The following is a 16,273-nucleotide window of genomic DNA, read 5'->3' as shown; positions in this document are numbered from 1 at the left end:
CTGGGGGCTGGAGTACATATTCCAAGAGAAGGTGCAAAATCTGCTCTTGTCCAACCTTTCCCCGAAGGTGGCTTCAGGGAAAGCGAATAGCATTCCAATACCTACATTCAGGTTATCAGGCAGATGGAGCCAGGCTCTTAATGGTGTTGTTGATGCCTAGAGAGGCTGCCTAGGCCAGAGGCTAGACAGTGTTAAAGGAATAAAGTAGGTGTTTATTAAAAGGCCTTTAAAAGATACACCTTGGGCAGTCCAAGAGCCTGGCTGTGGCTCCACCCAAGATGCACCCCAACCACGAGTTTTCACACTTTTATAAGTTTTGGTCCATTTACATATTTGGGTTAATTGTCCAATTACAGCTTCAGGTTATGAAGTCACATCCTCCCAGATTGCTCTCCTCAATTTGCCATTGTTTACACTTTTTGGGCCTGAAGCCACAATGGTGTCCTTGGTTCTCAGGCTGGAAAAGGATTGTTTTGTCTAGCAAAACTGTGAAGAGAACTTGCTAACACTTTATATGAAGTTCAGAGCTACATATTAATACAGTGCAGAATCTGGAAAATATGACAGTTAAAACTTAAGACATCAGTGCATGGCAGGAGGATAAGAGACAACAGGCAGATGAAACAGGAAAGGTTCAGACTGAACATAGCGGAAAACATTTCACCATGAGGACAGCCAGGCATGGGAAAAGTGCAATCTTCATCCTTGAGAAATTCAAGGTTAAATTGAGTAACCTGATCAGACATTGTAACTGACCCTGATTTGATTAGAAGCTAGAGAATCCTGGAAGTCCCTTCCAATTTCAGTTATCCTCTGATCCTATGAAGTCTCTGCAAAAGAAAAGATACCTATCTGTTCATAATATATACATGACCATTTTGCTGACAGCTAATACCAGCATGCTTAAAAGACCTGTGCGACATATTTATAAAATTTATAAAGTTTATGAAGCTTATCAAGCATTAGCTTTGTAATCTTCAGCCAGTTTAGAAGGGTTACCACATCATTGCAAACTGCCAGGCACAGTATTGGAAACTCTTAAGATCATCAAGCTATGAAGGGTTGTGTTATTGAAAGATCCCAAAAGGTGTAATTGCTTCTCCAGGGTTTTTCCTGGTATCCCGATGGTGCACAGGAATGATGATTTCCATCAGCATGTACTGATATGTCTTCACTGTAACACGGCTCTTCTCATGTGGCTTTCTTCCCTGCTTGCTTAAATCTTGTCCTTGCTTCCTGCAGATGTAGGAGAAATGAAGGAGAACTACTGGCCATTTCTGCAGGGTCTCCAGTTATCTGAGGGCCTTTGCAAACCCACATGTGAATTGGAGCTGTAATAGTCTCACAGAGATAAATTATGCTGTATCACAGGCTCAGTGAGTTATTTTACTGTCCTTAAGATACAATTGTTCCTCAAGGGCAAGTACTATCTTTGATGAAAGCTTTTTCCTAGGTGTTTGGATTTCCAGCAAATTATGAAGGAAAACACAGGAGAAGCTGTATCCCCTTACTTTATATTTAAATAATATATTATATTTTAAAACAGGTCAATTGAATTTGACCTGTCAGAAATGCAAAGCATAGTAGAGTTAGGATTAAGGAGTTTTTCTGGGATTGAAACATGCCATTTTTAGACAATGTTTTGAAGTCGCTGAGCAGAAGAGGCTTAATCTGGATCTTTAAGATGCCACCCAAGTCTGGAGTTGCATTGAAGGTCTTACTGTAAAGACTGCATGGCTGTCTTTGTCTAGCAGGGTAGCCCCTACCCACCTGATCTTCAAATGCACAACCTCACCCTATGTAAGTTCCATTTGAAAATAAAACAAAAGATCTTGAGAAAGCATATGGTTGCTCCTTTCCTCTTCATCTTACCCTACCTGTCTACAGACTATATTCTCATACATTCTTCTTTAAGAGTTCATCCTTTGGGCTTACTTCTCACTCTTACAAAGTGTCTCTTTGGGGACACTTTCTGTGACACTTGATACAGTTCCCTAAATTGCATAAACTAACAACCATAACGTTTTCATAGTAGCAGTTTTTAACTGTTGGTTGTTTCTTGAAAATTTTTGCAGCTACTATCTTTGAACATATTAAAAATTTTGTTTGTTATTTTCTTCTTTTTTCCACAAAAATCCCACATAGTTAAAAGTTCCATGAATTCCTAGATGGATCATCGAAGTGAGAGCAGCCAGGGCGTTTTATTCCACAAATCAGTCTTTATAGGACTGAAATATTTGCAATACAATCCTGGTTATACATAAAGATTGGAGGATGAGAGGCTGGAGAGCAGCCCTACAGAAAGAGACCTGCAGTTTGGGTTGCTGGCAAGTTGATAGGAGTCCACAGTGTCCCTTGGCAGCCAAAAGGACCAACTCTGTCCTGGGAGGCATCAGGCACAGCATTGCCAGCCAGGCAAGGGATGGGATTGTCCCACTCTGCTCTGCAATGCTGTAGCCCCACCTCAAACACTGTGTGCAGTTCTGGGTGCCACAAAAAGGACATCAGACTATTAGAGCATGTCCAGAGGAGGGTGACCAAGATGGTGAAAAGTTTTGAAGGCAAGAATTAGGAGGAGCAGCTGAGGTCACTTGTTTGTTGAGCCTGGAAAAGAGAAGGCTCAGGGGTGACCTCATCGCAGTTCACTCCCTCAAGGGCAGCGGTGGACGGGGAGGTGCTGCTCTCCTCTCCTCTCCTCTCCTCTCCTCTCCTCTCCTCTCCTCTCCTCTCCTCTCCTCTCCTCTCCTCTCCTCTCCTCTCCTCTCCTCTCCTCTCCTCTCCTCTCCTCTCCTCTCCTCTCCTCTCCTCTCCTCTCCTCTCCTCTCCTCTCCTCTCCTCTCCTCTCCTCTCCTCTCCTCTCTCTGGTGAGCAGTGACAGGACACGAGGACATGGAATGAAGTCACATCAGGGGAAGCTCAGGTTGGACATTAGGAAAGGGTCCTTCACTGAGACCATTGTTGGTCACTGGAACAGGCTCTCCAGGGGAGCTGTCATGGCACTGAGCCTCTCTGGACAATGCTCTAAGTTCTGTGGTTTAAGTAGTCCTGTGAGGAGCAGGGAGCTGGACTCAATGATCCTTATGGGTCCCTTCCAATTGAAGGTATTCTAAGATTCTGTGATTGTGTGATTGTGTTCTTGGGTTTGCTCAATTTGCAGAATTATCAACATGTTCAAAATGGTATAAGATTGAAATTAATTAAATACTATTTGATGTATCATATATGCAAAATATTATACATAAAATGTTAATGTAAATGATATAGTAAGTGAATCAAGAAAGTATCTTGATTTTCTATAAACACTAATATGACTTTGAGAAAGATACAGTTGTTTTGAGTAATCACCTATGATGAGTTACAGCTATGTGTAGAGGTAGAAGATCTTCACTATCAATTGAAAATTATTAATGTAATAATCAAGACTGACCCTTACTTGCGATGCAAAACCTACATTTAGCTTATTATAGACTGCTGAATAGTGATATTCCACAAGCCTCAAATTTATTAATTGTACTGGTGTTTCTAAAATTATTTTTTAGGAAGAGTTAGACAGTGAGAGCATGAAATTGAAGCAACTTGAGGACAAAAGCAATCAAAAGGAAAGGAAGCTTTTATCTATTATTTCCAATCAAGATGATAAAATAAGAAATCTGGAAAGCAAATTGCAAGAAGTAAATGAAGCACAAAAGGGTATACAGAAGCCAACGTATAAAAGGGAGGTAAGATAAGAAACCAAGTAGAGATAAAATAAAGACAAACATTTGTAAATTATTACTTCTTTCAAACATGAAATGTTTGGAATTCATACTAATTATTCTGATAAATTTATTTTAAATGTCATCATTCTATAATTACTAGGAAATTTTCAAATTATACAAAGCACATAGGGAACACCATTAAATACTTATTGGTTAGTTGGTATGTTAATTATTTTATGTTATGTATTGAAAATTATCATATTTGTCAAAACTCCAGATTAGCTCCCTATTTTTATTGCAGAATAGCATCCAGGGTGCTGTTCTGTCATTGTGGGATAGCTAGAGTGCAGTCGTTGATGTGACTCTAACCACGTATACACATATTAGCTACCTAATTTAAAGTGAACACAGGTAAGCAAAAGAGCGCAGCAACACAGAACTTGTTGCTATTAGACCTCCTAAGCATTGCTTAGTTTACTGTAGCAAGGACTTATATCCTGGGTTGCTGGGTGTTAGGCAGCTCAAATGAATCTACAGGAGCTGCAGCTGCACTTCAGCCTTACAGGTAAGACATGCCTGTGGTTATAGGCAATGGATCAGCTTATACAGATTTCTGAGCTTACACATCTTTGAAATCAGCTGATTTGGCAGGCGTGCTCAAGTTCGTGTCTGACTTGGAGCACATATGAACTACTCAGGCCATCTGGTAATGTAGCTCTAGTGGAACTGCAGCTTAGTGACTGGTTATTATGAAAACTTCCCTTAATGCCTGGCAGATGTAAAACTATGTAATACTGGAGTGAACCACACGGTGGTAGTCAAAGTTAATAACTTATTTTAAAAACTGCTAGAACTCCTAACATATTAGCTTCCGATGTGTTCATTGAAATTTTCAGTGAATAAATTGATTTTTAAGAGGTAAAATAGCTTGGTAACAAGCTTATACAAAAGACAGAATCTTACCTTATACATGATTGAAAACTAATTACAATCAAACAATATTCTTAGAACTAGTTCCGTTTCAAGGGAGTATGAGCAGAGAAATGCCGCACTGAGTTAATAAGTTAACCTGAAAGGAACTAGGAATTTCACACAAACTGCTTTTGTCATTTTGACAATGCTTTGAGAGCTTTCAACAGGACTAGGTGAAGGACCCCATGACATTTTCATTCATATCAAGGTGCAAAATTAATATGCTAACGTGCTCAATATTTTCATCTTTTACTTCAAGGTGAAAAGTAAGAAAGTTGTTCCAGATAAGCCTGAATTATCTCTAGGGATCTCTGGTATTTCACCTGAAAGGTAAATACTTCTGCAGCATTTTTCAAATTTGCTTTTGGCTTTTCTGCAATTGAGTAAGGCCAGCTATTGCCCTCTTTTCTGCACAGAGCATCAAGAACTGGCTGGGCAGGGAGTCGGGAGGGGGCAGCATCAAAGGTCAAAGAGTTAATGCAGGAAGATAATAGAGCCAACAGCTATGTGGAAGCATAGCTGGGGCTTTACAAGTATGGAGGGCTAAGCTGGGAGGGAGGAAGGTATCCACTCGGTTCAGCAGGAGGTTAAACTCCAGGAAATGGCGGTGGGTATTAATGCTGGGGTTTGGATAAGCATTCACTGTCTTGCATTAACTCTTCTGGGCAGGAATGTACAGCCATTATGGATTAACTGATGGCAGCACAGCACAGGAGCCTGCTGTGCTGCCAGGAAGCGCTCTGATAGGCAGCATGAAGAAATAATTCTTGGCCTGATCCATCCCAAATGAGATTGTTTGAAACCAAATTTATCTGTAAGCTGAAGGCAGCAAGCCCCTGCTATGACCAATGCGTCAAAAGCAGTAGATTTCCCTTCTGCCAGCGATTTCAGGAAAATATTGAACAAAGTCTTAGGTTTGTATTTTTCATAGGACAGCCAGTAATGCCACTTTTAACAACTTTTCTGGGGTCAAATAGAAGATTCTCTAAGGTGAGATTAGGGGAGTTATTAAGAGAAAGTATCAATTTCTTGCTTTCTTTTTATTCTCTTGCCTAGGCATCTGCTTTTGACCACTCCCATACTTAGGCTAGGTGAACCACATGGATCTTTAGTCTGGCTCACTACTCTTTTGTGATAAGAAAGAGAGGAAATAAGACTGTAATGTGAGAAAGATTTGTCTTTTTGATTTATATCTAAAAAATGAAGAACTTTTACTTGTCTTCTGTCCCTCTGCTCTCAAATAGCTTCCTTACTTTACTGTTTTCTTGGAAGGAAGTATGTGACTGGTAAGATTGCTGGTAATCTTATAGATTAAGATTATAGTATCACAAATGTCTAGCAAATTAAGACTGCTTCATCTAATCATAGCTATATTTTAAAGTTCTGAATAGAAACTTTAATTTTTTTATTTCTTATTTATCAAAACTTCTGGAAAATCATCAGAATGTATTAACAGTAATAATTTTAACTACTTCTGTAGATCTTTTTTTTCAAATGAGATACAAATAGACATTTGTGTCTTCAGAAAGAGAAACACAACAGAAGTAGGAACACAGTCAGATTGCTGTATGAATAAGCAATAAAAAAGAAAGCAATTCACTGGATTAAAGAAAAATCCCTTTTGAGATCTTTTGATGAAAAGATGCAAAAGAGAACACAAATCCAACTTCACTTTTTCATCTTTGAAGTTCATTTTATAAAATCCATTATATTGTGTTTAAAAATATAAATTACTCAGCAAGTTTATCAGAATTCCACAGTGGAATTTTTGGAAGCATCAGTAACTAAATAACAGTGCCTTTGCAGAAATAAACTCACACCAGCATGAACTATTTTTACCATTCTCAGTGCAGATAACTAAATATCAGATTCCCATATGATACTCTGGAAAATATATAATACAATAAATGTCTCAGAATAAAAAGAAAAGTTATATCATATTGTATGAAACCAGAGGGCATGAGTTGACAAACTCCAGGTTTTTCAACTGACAAAATGCCAGGTAGAGAGAGAAGGAAAGAGTCATAACAAATGCTTGTGGGTTCCTTCTTCTGCAGTCTGGAGTGCAGTGGCACCGACAGCAAACAATGTTCATAGTGGCAGCATCTTATTTTCCCTAGAACTGAGGTGGAAACAGTACCCTTGGGAAAGATAAACTCTTCCACAAAATACCTGAAAGACTGAAAGAACTGAAAGGCTGGATTTTTGGGGGTGGTCCTTGCAGGGTCAGTTCCTGTGTTCAAATATATATGTGTATGATATGACTAAACAACTCTTTGACAACATTTCCTTTTCCTTTTTCTGCTTGCTTTTACTGAGAACAAAAAATATGTATACATATGTTGAGGAGCAAGATATCCAAGAAAAGTAGCTTATACTATTGTTCTTCTCTGGTTTGTGGGTGTGACTAGATTAAAGGTCACAACAAGCTGAATTGGTTGACTCTTTAATTTACCATTTTGATCTTCCAGGGAGAATCTGGAGACTATTTTCCAGGACATGAAAGAAGAGTGTCATCGAATACGTATGCTAGCCAGAGAACAAACAGACCAACTGAGTATATTTAAGATAAAGCCAGAACCTGAAACTGGTAATATCATACTTAAGCTCTTATTGTGATTCAACTGTTTGAAAGCTTTGCTTTATATTTGAAAATACTGCAAATTACACATACATAGAAGTACTTCCACTGTTTACCATCTGCCTTTTTCAAGTCTGTTCACATGGTGCTCAGTATTTCACCAAGAAAACGCACCGCCAGTTTTGGCATTCTATGACGAATGCTCCAAATCACATGCTATAAAAGACAGTCATCACATCAATGGCTCTTGTAATTGTTTTGTCCCTTGGAGTGAGAGGCAGGCACTTACTACATGTGATATCCCATCATACTGTGTGAATGACAGCACTTGCTTGCTTTTAATTTAGCTGTCAGTTCAAAAGATGTCTGCTATGAAATTCTCTAGCCCCATATCTGTTAGAGGAAAACTGCAGGACTGAGAAGAGTCAGAGGACTTAGTTTCTAGACTTCCTTGTGCAGACTTTTAAATACTCTTTTCTTATATGGGACAAGAGCTTAATCCAATACTTCTTGAAGACATAAGGAAGGCTTGATTTTTTTGGAACTGTGAAAGATCCCGAATGTCCAGTTCTGCTAATGCTTACCTTTAATAAAATGTAAGCTATGGGTAATACAATGTAATACTATGGGTATTCTCTACTAACTTTCCTTAATAGTAGGATCAGACTCAATATATTAAGTGATTTCAATAAACACCTGCCAAATGCACACAGCTGAAGTAAAAGATGCTGATTTCAGCGCTTGATTTTAATTTAGGTCATCCATTACTGAAGTTTTGTTACATGAAGTGTTAGCATTGCTTCAAATTGCTCTGAACTGTACTGTGGTAGTCTGATTGTATGCTAATAACTTTATTATTTGGGGGTGGGAATTTTGGGGGAAGTGTGTTTGGCAACTTACTTTACAAGGGTGGTTTTGATTCCCAACAAAGTGCCTAACTCCACTGTGTGATAATCCATACATGACATAAGCATTATAGATAATAAAAGAAGTGCTTAAATCACCTGTGTGTAAAGGTATACATGACAAAAGCTATATAGATTTAATATTTGATTTGTTACTTCCATGTTCCACTGCCAAAAGGCTGCTGTACAATCAGTTTTTTACCTAAGTTACTCTCTGACCTGGTTAAGGGTAACTATTACCGTTTTTATTAATATAGTGCCAAAAATGAAGGGTGAATTCTCAAAACAAAGGGAAAACATGGTCCTATTTCTGAATAGCTATTCAGTTTAAATATTTAACTAATTTGGAAACCAGTGGGAGCTGGGTACCTGAATACCTTCTAAAATTGTGCTCATGGTGCCTAGCATGTTCTTGGCACTATGTGAAGTGGTTTGGGTTCCAGCTTCTATTTCTGCCAGAACACTTCAGTGAATATGCAAGTATGTGTTAAGAGTATGGGACAACATAATTTTCAATAAAATGAAAATGTTTATAGCCATAAATCAAAGAGAAATATAATTACTGGAAGGGAGTATTTCCTTCTATTTCTGTTCTGATAGTTTTTGTGTCAGAACTAATGTTTGTGAAAGAGAACTACAACTCAATCTGATTTTAAAGAGAAAATAAACAGTTAAAAAAGCAGGGAAGTAAGAAAAAAAATTCACAGTTTAATAACTGTATTTCAATGGACTATTTAATATTTTCTTCATTCTTTCTTCACAGAAATACAGTTTTCCATGCCGATACAGTGCACAGATAAAACTGATGAACAAGCAGAAGAGCTTTTTAAGCCTCGGGTTATAAAGGATATAAATAGAGGTGCATCATGCATCACATCTATCACACCAAGAGGAGTGGGCCAAGATGAGGACAACAACTATGTAGAATCACTTTCTAAATTTAATGTCAAGTTTCCACCTACAGACAATGACTCTGCTTTCTTGCAGAGCACTCAGGAAAAACCAACAGTTCCTTGTACTGGTATATCTGAAAACATGCTTCAAGATCATCATTTTAACCTGGAGCACAGAGACCGTGCTGTTAACCTCAGTAAATTGGAACCTAACTCATTTGAAGCTCATGGCATTGATCTCATGACCTCAGCTTTACAAAGTTTAACTACTGTTGACAAAACAAACCCCTCAGATCATGCAAAGATGCCCATAGAAAATATCTGTGACAAACCATGTTTAAAAACAACAGACAGTGGTTTGACATTTGTACCTAAGCACACAAACCAGAGTGTACCTGAAGTAATTTTTTCTTTAGAAGCTGCTGGAACAACCGTCAGAGGTCCTCATCAGGTATCTTTCTATAAATATTCTACATTTCAAAAAGTTATAATGATTCAGACACATATTTTGCAAAGATCTTTGAGACTGGATTAATATATTCTCTAAGAAAGCTGATCAGTCTTTTTTTAAGACAATATCTCTCATCATTTTTTCTTCCTAATACTGCAAAATGTGTTCAAGATGCTTTCCCAGTGAAACATCAGGAATATAAGCAGACATAAGCACTGGATGTTTTTACAAATTTCAGTTTATCTAGATATTAATTGCTTCTATATCTATTTCAAAGCTGTCATTAATCCTAAATTGCCCCCTAGATTGCTTTCTTTCTACCCTTGATCTCAGTTGTATAGGGCACACATTTGTTTTAATTGTTTTTCATGTACAGCAGAGAATTGGAAAAATAAACCAATTAAAAAGCTAAACAGATAAATACTTCCACTATGAAAAAAAAGCTACTTTTTGTCTCAGTCTGAGGGATCAACAACATCCTATTCCTCTGCTCAAAGAAGCTTAAATTTTTTTCATTGTAGGAAAAAAACATAATTTTTTTTTTTTTTTAATTAAGGAAAGATCGCTAAAATACTTCATTTTAGGTTTATGTATGTAATTTGGGCTTAAATTTCACTTATAGCCCGAAGTCCATGGGAGCTTCTGAAAACAAGGCCCAGTAGCTGTAATGCAGTAAAACATATTGGCGTGTTCTTACACCCATGTCTCTGAATACTTTGCCTCTGTCTCAGATGAAAGCTTGCAAAATTATGGAGCTTTATAGACTGATTTTGTGTTTGTTTGGTTTTTTATTTTGGTGGGTTTTTTATTTCTGTTGTTTTTTTGTTTTCTGGTACCTTGTGAAAGGACAGATTTTCGAGAATAAGCAAATAGTGATAATTTGGAATTCTCTGAGAGTGGAATTAACCTATTTTAACCACTTGCATGGATGAAGTTTATGTTCTTTCCTAATGGCAAGGTACATGCAGCAGAAGAGCTTTACCTCTCCGTTTGGTCACTGCATGACCTGCAAAACCAGCATTTAGAAAGTGTTGTAGGCCATTATAGCTTGAATGTTTTCTTCTCCTAAAATTTACCCAATCTAGTTTAATTTTCTATTGCAAACCACTTTTTGAGTGAAAATTTTAAAGCGTTGAAAGATTGCTGCTATAAGCTTGATTTTTTCAAAAGCTATTTTAAATATCTATTTGTAATGTAGGAGATCTTAATTCTTTACCAACTTATTAATTACAGTTTTTATTGTATTTTTCATTGGGTCCCCCGTTAAAGTTGTGACTAAGTTAAACAAATTACCACATTTATTTTACGGCTAGTAGAATTCCTGTGGAACTGCAAAGAATTCACTCCATTGCTTGTTACTATCCTCCTTTTTTGTATTCCCTCTCCAGCCTGTTCTTTTACTAGTTAGTCTGTGTATTCATTTTTCAATAGATGGCACCCTGCATTGTACATTACAGCAAGTGAAACAGCTGGTATGTGGTTATAAATTGATAGGGGAGTCTGCAGCTTAAAAAAGTACAGAACAGTGGTTGAATAGCAGCAAGCCTTTGACCACTGGTATTTCTGCAAAATAAGGAAATTAATTTGGAGCCAGCATTTAAAATGTGAATGATCTGTTTTGTGGAGAAAAACATACTAATGCTAGCACACAGAGAAAAAGAAAGCTAATGGTGAACTGTTAAGTATTTGAAAGTCATATCTACAATAGCACTGCATTGATTAAAATGTTATTTCTTATTCAGAAGTGTGCTTAAAACAAGCCAGTATTGCTTGAGAATCCGTTAAATATACATCTGTGTATATCAGTATATTTAAATATCCATCACCTTTATTCAGCTGTTTTCAAACTAGGTTTTAAGTATTTTTCCCAATTAATTGGACTCAGCTCTAGGGGTTTTCTCTGACTGTAAGTTTTGCTAAAGATTTGGTCACAGATAATATATATGTAGATTAAAAGAGTATTTTTTTTTTAACTTTACTTGTATGCATGCCCTTTTCACTCTGTTAACCTTAGCAAAATTTATGTATAAACTTGTTCTTAGTATTTTTACCACCTTTCTAGGGGGTGATTATGCTGCTTGCAGCTTCTATCATCCCTTCCAAAAATGAAGGAAAAGCCAAAAAAGAGAGAATTATATACCTCATTTTTTTTTCCTAGTGTAGATAAAACTTTCAAGTATTTACTACATATGTTAACTTATAAAATGGAAAACCCCATAAATGCAATAGATTTGGCAACAGCCAGTTCTTGGAACTGCTCTCAGTTGGTGTAATAAATTTAGCTCTTTCCTTCTATGTGGATACTAAATCTAAAAACTCAGTACTGTTTTCTTAGAATGTAACTTTAAAAAAAAAAACGTGACTGAAAAGAGCAGTAGATTAAAATAAACATGGATATTAGTGAACCTAGGATTTTACAGACTACATTTAGCTGAGACTTTCATATAGATGCGCATGTTTATTGGTATTTGCAGTTTGAGGGAGTTGTTTCCACCAAAAATACTTCTAAGTCTGTTCATGATTTTAAAAGCAATTCAGTAGTCTATTAATCTCAATATTAATGTCTTTGAAATGGAATGTGTGTTTAAATAAATCTCTGTTCTGACAAGGATATTAAGCACAAGCTTAGCACTCAAGAAATGGAAGTTAAGTGCCTGTGTGTGTGGGTTGCTGGATGGGTACCTCCCCTTGTTATGTTTCCAAGATGCCAAATAGTTTTTACAATACTATTTTATCTTTTTTTCAAACAGTGCTTTACATCATATCAGAAACAAATAATTCTAAACACATTTATGTAGTGTGTTTAAGTGTGTTAACTTGTTTAAGTGTGTCAGTGTCTAGATAGATTTAATATGCAATTTACACCAGCAACATACAATAAGTAGGCTCTTTGAGCTGAAAAAAGTGGTGTGATTGCACTTAATTACTAATTAGTCAATTTAATTATATGGATTGCTGACCATAATGAAAGACAGTAAGTCTGCTATTGCTATGTGATAAGCTAAACACTGTTTAAATACAGAATGGGCCAGGAAATTGACTCCCAAGAAGTTCAGGGTGGTTTAAACAGAAGGTTTAACTTCTGTGAAAGTCAGCTTAGTTGTACAGTGGGTTGCTGTGGGAGAAATAAACAATAGATTCTAGTTATTTGGCATGATGAAATTTAAAGAAGTGCTCAAAATTAAAAATCTTGGGTATCAGTAGCAAGAAATTTAAAACTTCTAAAGAAATTACTTTGTATTCTTCCTTGCCTTCCAACCCATGTATGAGTGAAAAAAGAGGAAGAAACTGAGCCAAAAAAAACCCTGTAGGACACACTCTCTTCTACGTTCCATCCCTACATAGAGCTCACAGCAGCTTGCTGCCATTCTTTCTACTTCATTCTCACCACAGGATGCATTTGGTTTTTATTTGACTCAAAACCTGATTGTCCTGGCCATATAATGTAACTATTTTATCTTGTGTTGCTAATACTAAAGTTATGAAACTAAAGTTTTAACTTTGAAGACTGAGAGAAGACTTTTTGATTCCTAGTTGGTACGATTCAAAATAGTATACACTTAGACTCTGGGCTTAAGTGCCTTGAATTCCAATGTTGAATAAACAGACTTGCTGGCTTGAAACTAACTAGCTCAGGGACCAAGAGCAGTGCAGCTGCTGAACGAAATACAACGTAGTTTATATGGATAGAATGCATGGATAGATATTCAGAATGATTCCGGTGAGTTTGACACTGTCATGGCAGGAGGAATCCCAGACAAGATTATTTGTGACACATTATACTAAAAGGCAGCCAGGGCAAATAAGTACCTTAAGCCATGACATGGTAGTTATTTTGGAAATAAACTGAAAACAAGTTATATGTGAATAAGAATGGAAATAAAATATGAATCGTATTAACTCAGCACAAGAAACATTTTATTCTAAGGTAAAAATGTAGTTTCTCATTTCTGCTAAATGGCTATTGTGTACTATGACTTCTTCAGTAAAATACTGAAATGCAAAGTTAAAGAAAATCTTTTGTATGTACCAGACTGATATTGCAGACTTCTGCTGATAGCAATATAGCAATATTTATCGTTGATAGATACCAAGATATTTTTAAATATTTGCAAGGATAGTGCGTTTATAGAACTTTAAAAAAAAAACCAAAGTCTTATCTTGCTTTTCTTAAATGAGAACTCTCTAGTTAACGTCTCTGGCCAGGCAGGTGTAAAGGAATCCTAATTTAAAGAGGCAGGTATTTTTTTAATATAAATATAAACTACAGCATAATGTATACCTCAGCAATAATAATTTTCTGTTTCTTTTAGCCCATTTGGCAGCCTCAAGACAATGATTTGCTGGCACAAGCATATGCAGACTCTGAACTGAATCAGTGTGGAATATGTGAATTCTGTCGAGAAGTTTTCCCACCATCTCTAACATCTAAGGAAGATTTTCTTCGGCATCTCAATTCCCACTTTAAAGTACAGTCTTAATGTATGAGAATTCAATGGTTCACTGTTTTTGCATACATTTATACATTTTTTTATTCAATAGATACGATAAGAGTTTAAGAATTAAGACTTCTTGTAACAAGAACTCATGACTGAAATTGTTTGTCAGATAAGCACATTTTTAGTTGTATTTTGACAAGGCAAAATGAAACTAAGTCACTCAGTACTGTAATTCACATTATTGCTTGTTATGCTTCACTATTAACTTTGAGAGTGATGTCAAACACTTTTTTTTCCCAATTAATCTTTGCCTGAATAGGCCTGAAGTTGTGACTATATTTATGAATATAGACTTGCAGGATTAATGCCTTAATCTGGCTGGCAAAAATTGGAGTAATGCAAGGATTTTTTTGACAATATCCAGTGATGTGATTATGTTCTCCCTGAATTAAACAGGAAAGAAACAGGCCCTCATTTTTCATTTATATTATATAATTTCCAAATAGTGAACCTCTTAATTCAGATTCCTGTAGAATTATCATTACAGCTGAATCCAGGTGTGCCAGAATTAGGATAGGCTTGTACACTAGTAACATAAATGAATGGTTGACTTTCCCAGATGAATTTTTTACTGAAGCGAGTAATCAAAAGTAACATATAAATGACCCTTTTGCCAAAATGCAGCAGTAATGATTTTATGAATATCTGTTACATGTTATAAAAAAATAATTATTATCTTGTTAATGTACCTTTATAGCATTAATAATTACTAAAAATGCTTTCAGGGAACAGGTATGAAGGATAGAAAAGGTTAAACTTTCCCCAAAACTAATAATACCGAAGATTATTTGCCTTCCCTTCTGGTCTGCTATGATGGATTGCCCAAGTCTGGTACAGACTAGAAAGGAAAGGGGAAAACTTAATCATCCAAATCTCAGTGAATTTATTTTTATCCTGAATATAGTGGCTTTCTCAATGCAATTAAAATTTGTGTTTAGTTGAAACATTGAAGTCTGATAAAGTTTGCACATTTTCTGGATTTACTGATATCAAATTTATAAATAGGGGTGTTGCCAAGTATTTTAAATTAATGATAAAGGGTGCTTGCTTTTTGCATTTGAACTGAATATAGAGTTTAGCCCTGATATTGATAATTAGCATTAATATTTTCATAGCAGCAAAGCAAAACACCTTTTCTTTTTAAAGATTTGTTTGCAGGTGACAAATTTCTGGAAGAATTAACACCTGTGTAATTTTTAGAAATGGATTTTTCTGCAATTATTTTCTCTATTTTAAACATGTCATGTTTGTGACGGGCTGTCAACAGAGTGTACTGTAATAAGCAGCACTGTACAGTGCACGTCTGCTCCGTGACCTGGAGGAAGAGTTTGTTACTCTTCGGAGCTCTCAACCGGCCGGTGCGCAGCGCTGAAGAGGCGATGCTCGGCCGCGGCCACGCCGTGCGGAGTGTGAAGTACCTCCCCGGAGAGCACGGCTGGGGGTGGTGCCCGGGAGAGGCACAAGTTCCAGCCTTGGGAGGAGAGAAGGGGATTCGCACATCTCCAGCCGGCCCGACACGCAGCACCGACTCGCGCTCTCAACCGTGAAATTCGAGCTCAGAAGCTCGCGTTATTAAGGGATGCACAAACTGCGAATCACCTTTGAAGAAAATAAAGTCATCTGTTTCTGCCCCCCGCCCCCAGGCGTGGATGCGGTTCCCCAGGAGCCCTTGAGCTGGCAGAGCCGGGAGCCCCGCGCCGAGCCCGAGTCCCCGCGCGGGGACAAGGCTCTTTGTTGCTGGAGGCAGCCCGGGGCAGCGGGGAGGGCGGCAGGAGGTGGGAGGAACACGGTTGCCCAAAGTCTCGCCGACCTGCCGAACCCATCCATCTCCCACTGTGAGAGCTCCTGCCTAGTGCTGCGTTTTAGGAAGCTGTTTAATACTGCGTGCGTAAAACTGTTGCTGCCTGAGGGCATCCAGATAGGCTCACCGATCAGACCACTGCGAGGAGTACTAGTTTAGTTTTTAAATAAACAATAAATAAATAAATAAATCTCACGCTAAGCAGTTGTGAGCGACTCGAAGTGGGAGGCGAGTGCGGTCCCTGAACGGGCCCCCCTTATACAGCTTTCCCGGAGGCGGCTGCTGCTGCCAGCAGGGACATCTGCTTTATTACACTCACCAGAGGAGGCTCAGTAGTCCTCCCCTTCCCTCCCTCTTCCACACAAGCTCAACCCGGCAGAGGAGGTTGAATCCAAATGGGAAGTAGAATGTCATTAAAAATCATAAATATGGTGGAAGGAACTTGAGAGGACAGGAAGAGCAGCAAACTCGTG

General features: G+C 37.5%; 1 protein-coding gene across 1 annotated transcript in view; it reads left to right on the top strand.

The window, feature by feature from the left end:
• Positions 1 to 16,001, top strand: part of TANK (TRAF family member associated NFKB activator) — a 29,290-nt gene extending 13,289 nt beyond the window's left edge. Inside the window, exons 6-10 of the mRNA XM_066553495.1 lie at positions 3,540 to 3,719; positions 4,930 to 5,000; positions 7,142 to 7,260; positions 8,920 to 9,500; positions 13,814 to 16,001. Coding sequence (XP_066409592.1) covers positions 3,540 to 3,719; positions 4,930 to 5,000; positions 7,142 to 7,260; positions 8,920 to 9,500; positions 13,814 to 13,981 — 1,119 coding nt within the window. The 3' untranslated portion in view covers positions 13,982 to 16,001. The remainder of the gene's footprint in view (positions 1 to 3,539; positions 3,720 to 4,929; positions 5,001 to 7,141; positions 7,261 to 8,919; positions 9,501 to 13,813) is intronic.
• Positions 16,002 to 16,273: the final 272 nt, after the last annotated feature.

Source organism: Molothrus aeneus, chromosome 7, assembly GCF_037042795.1.
Source record: "Molothrus aeneus isolate 106 chromosome 7, BPBGC_Maene_1.0, whole genome shotgun sequence".
Classification (NCBI taxonomy): domain Eukaryota; kingdom Metazoa; phylum Chordata; class Aves; order Passeriformes; family Icteridae; genus Molothrus; species Molothrus aeneus.
This window is presented reverse-complemented; position numbering and strand designations above follow the sequence as displayed.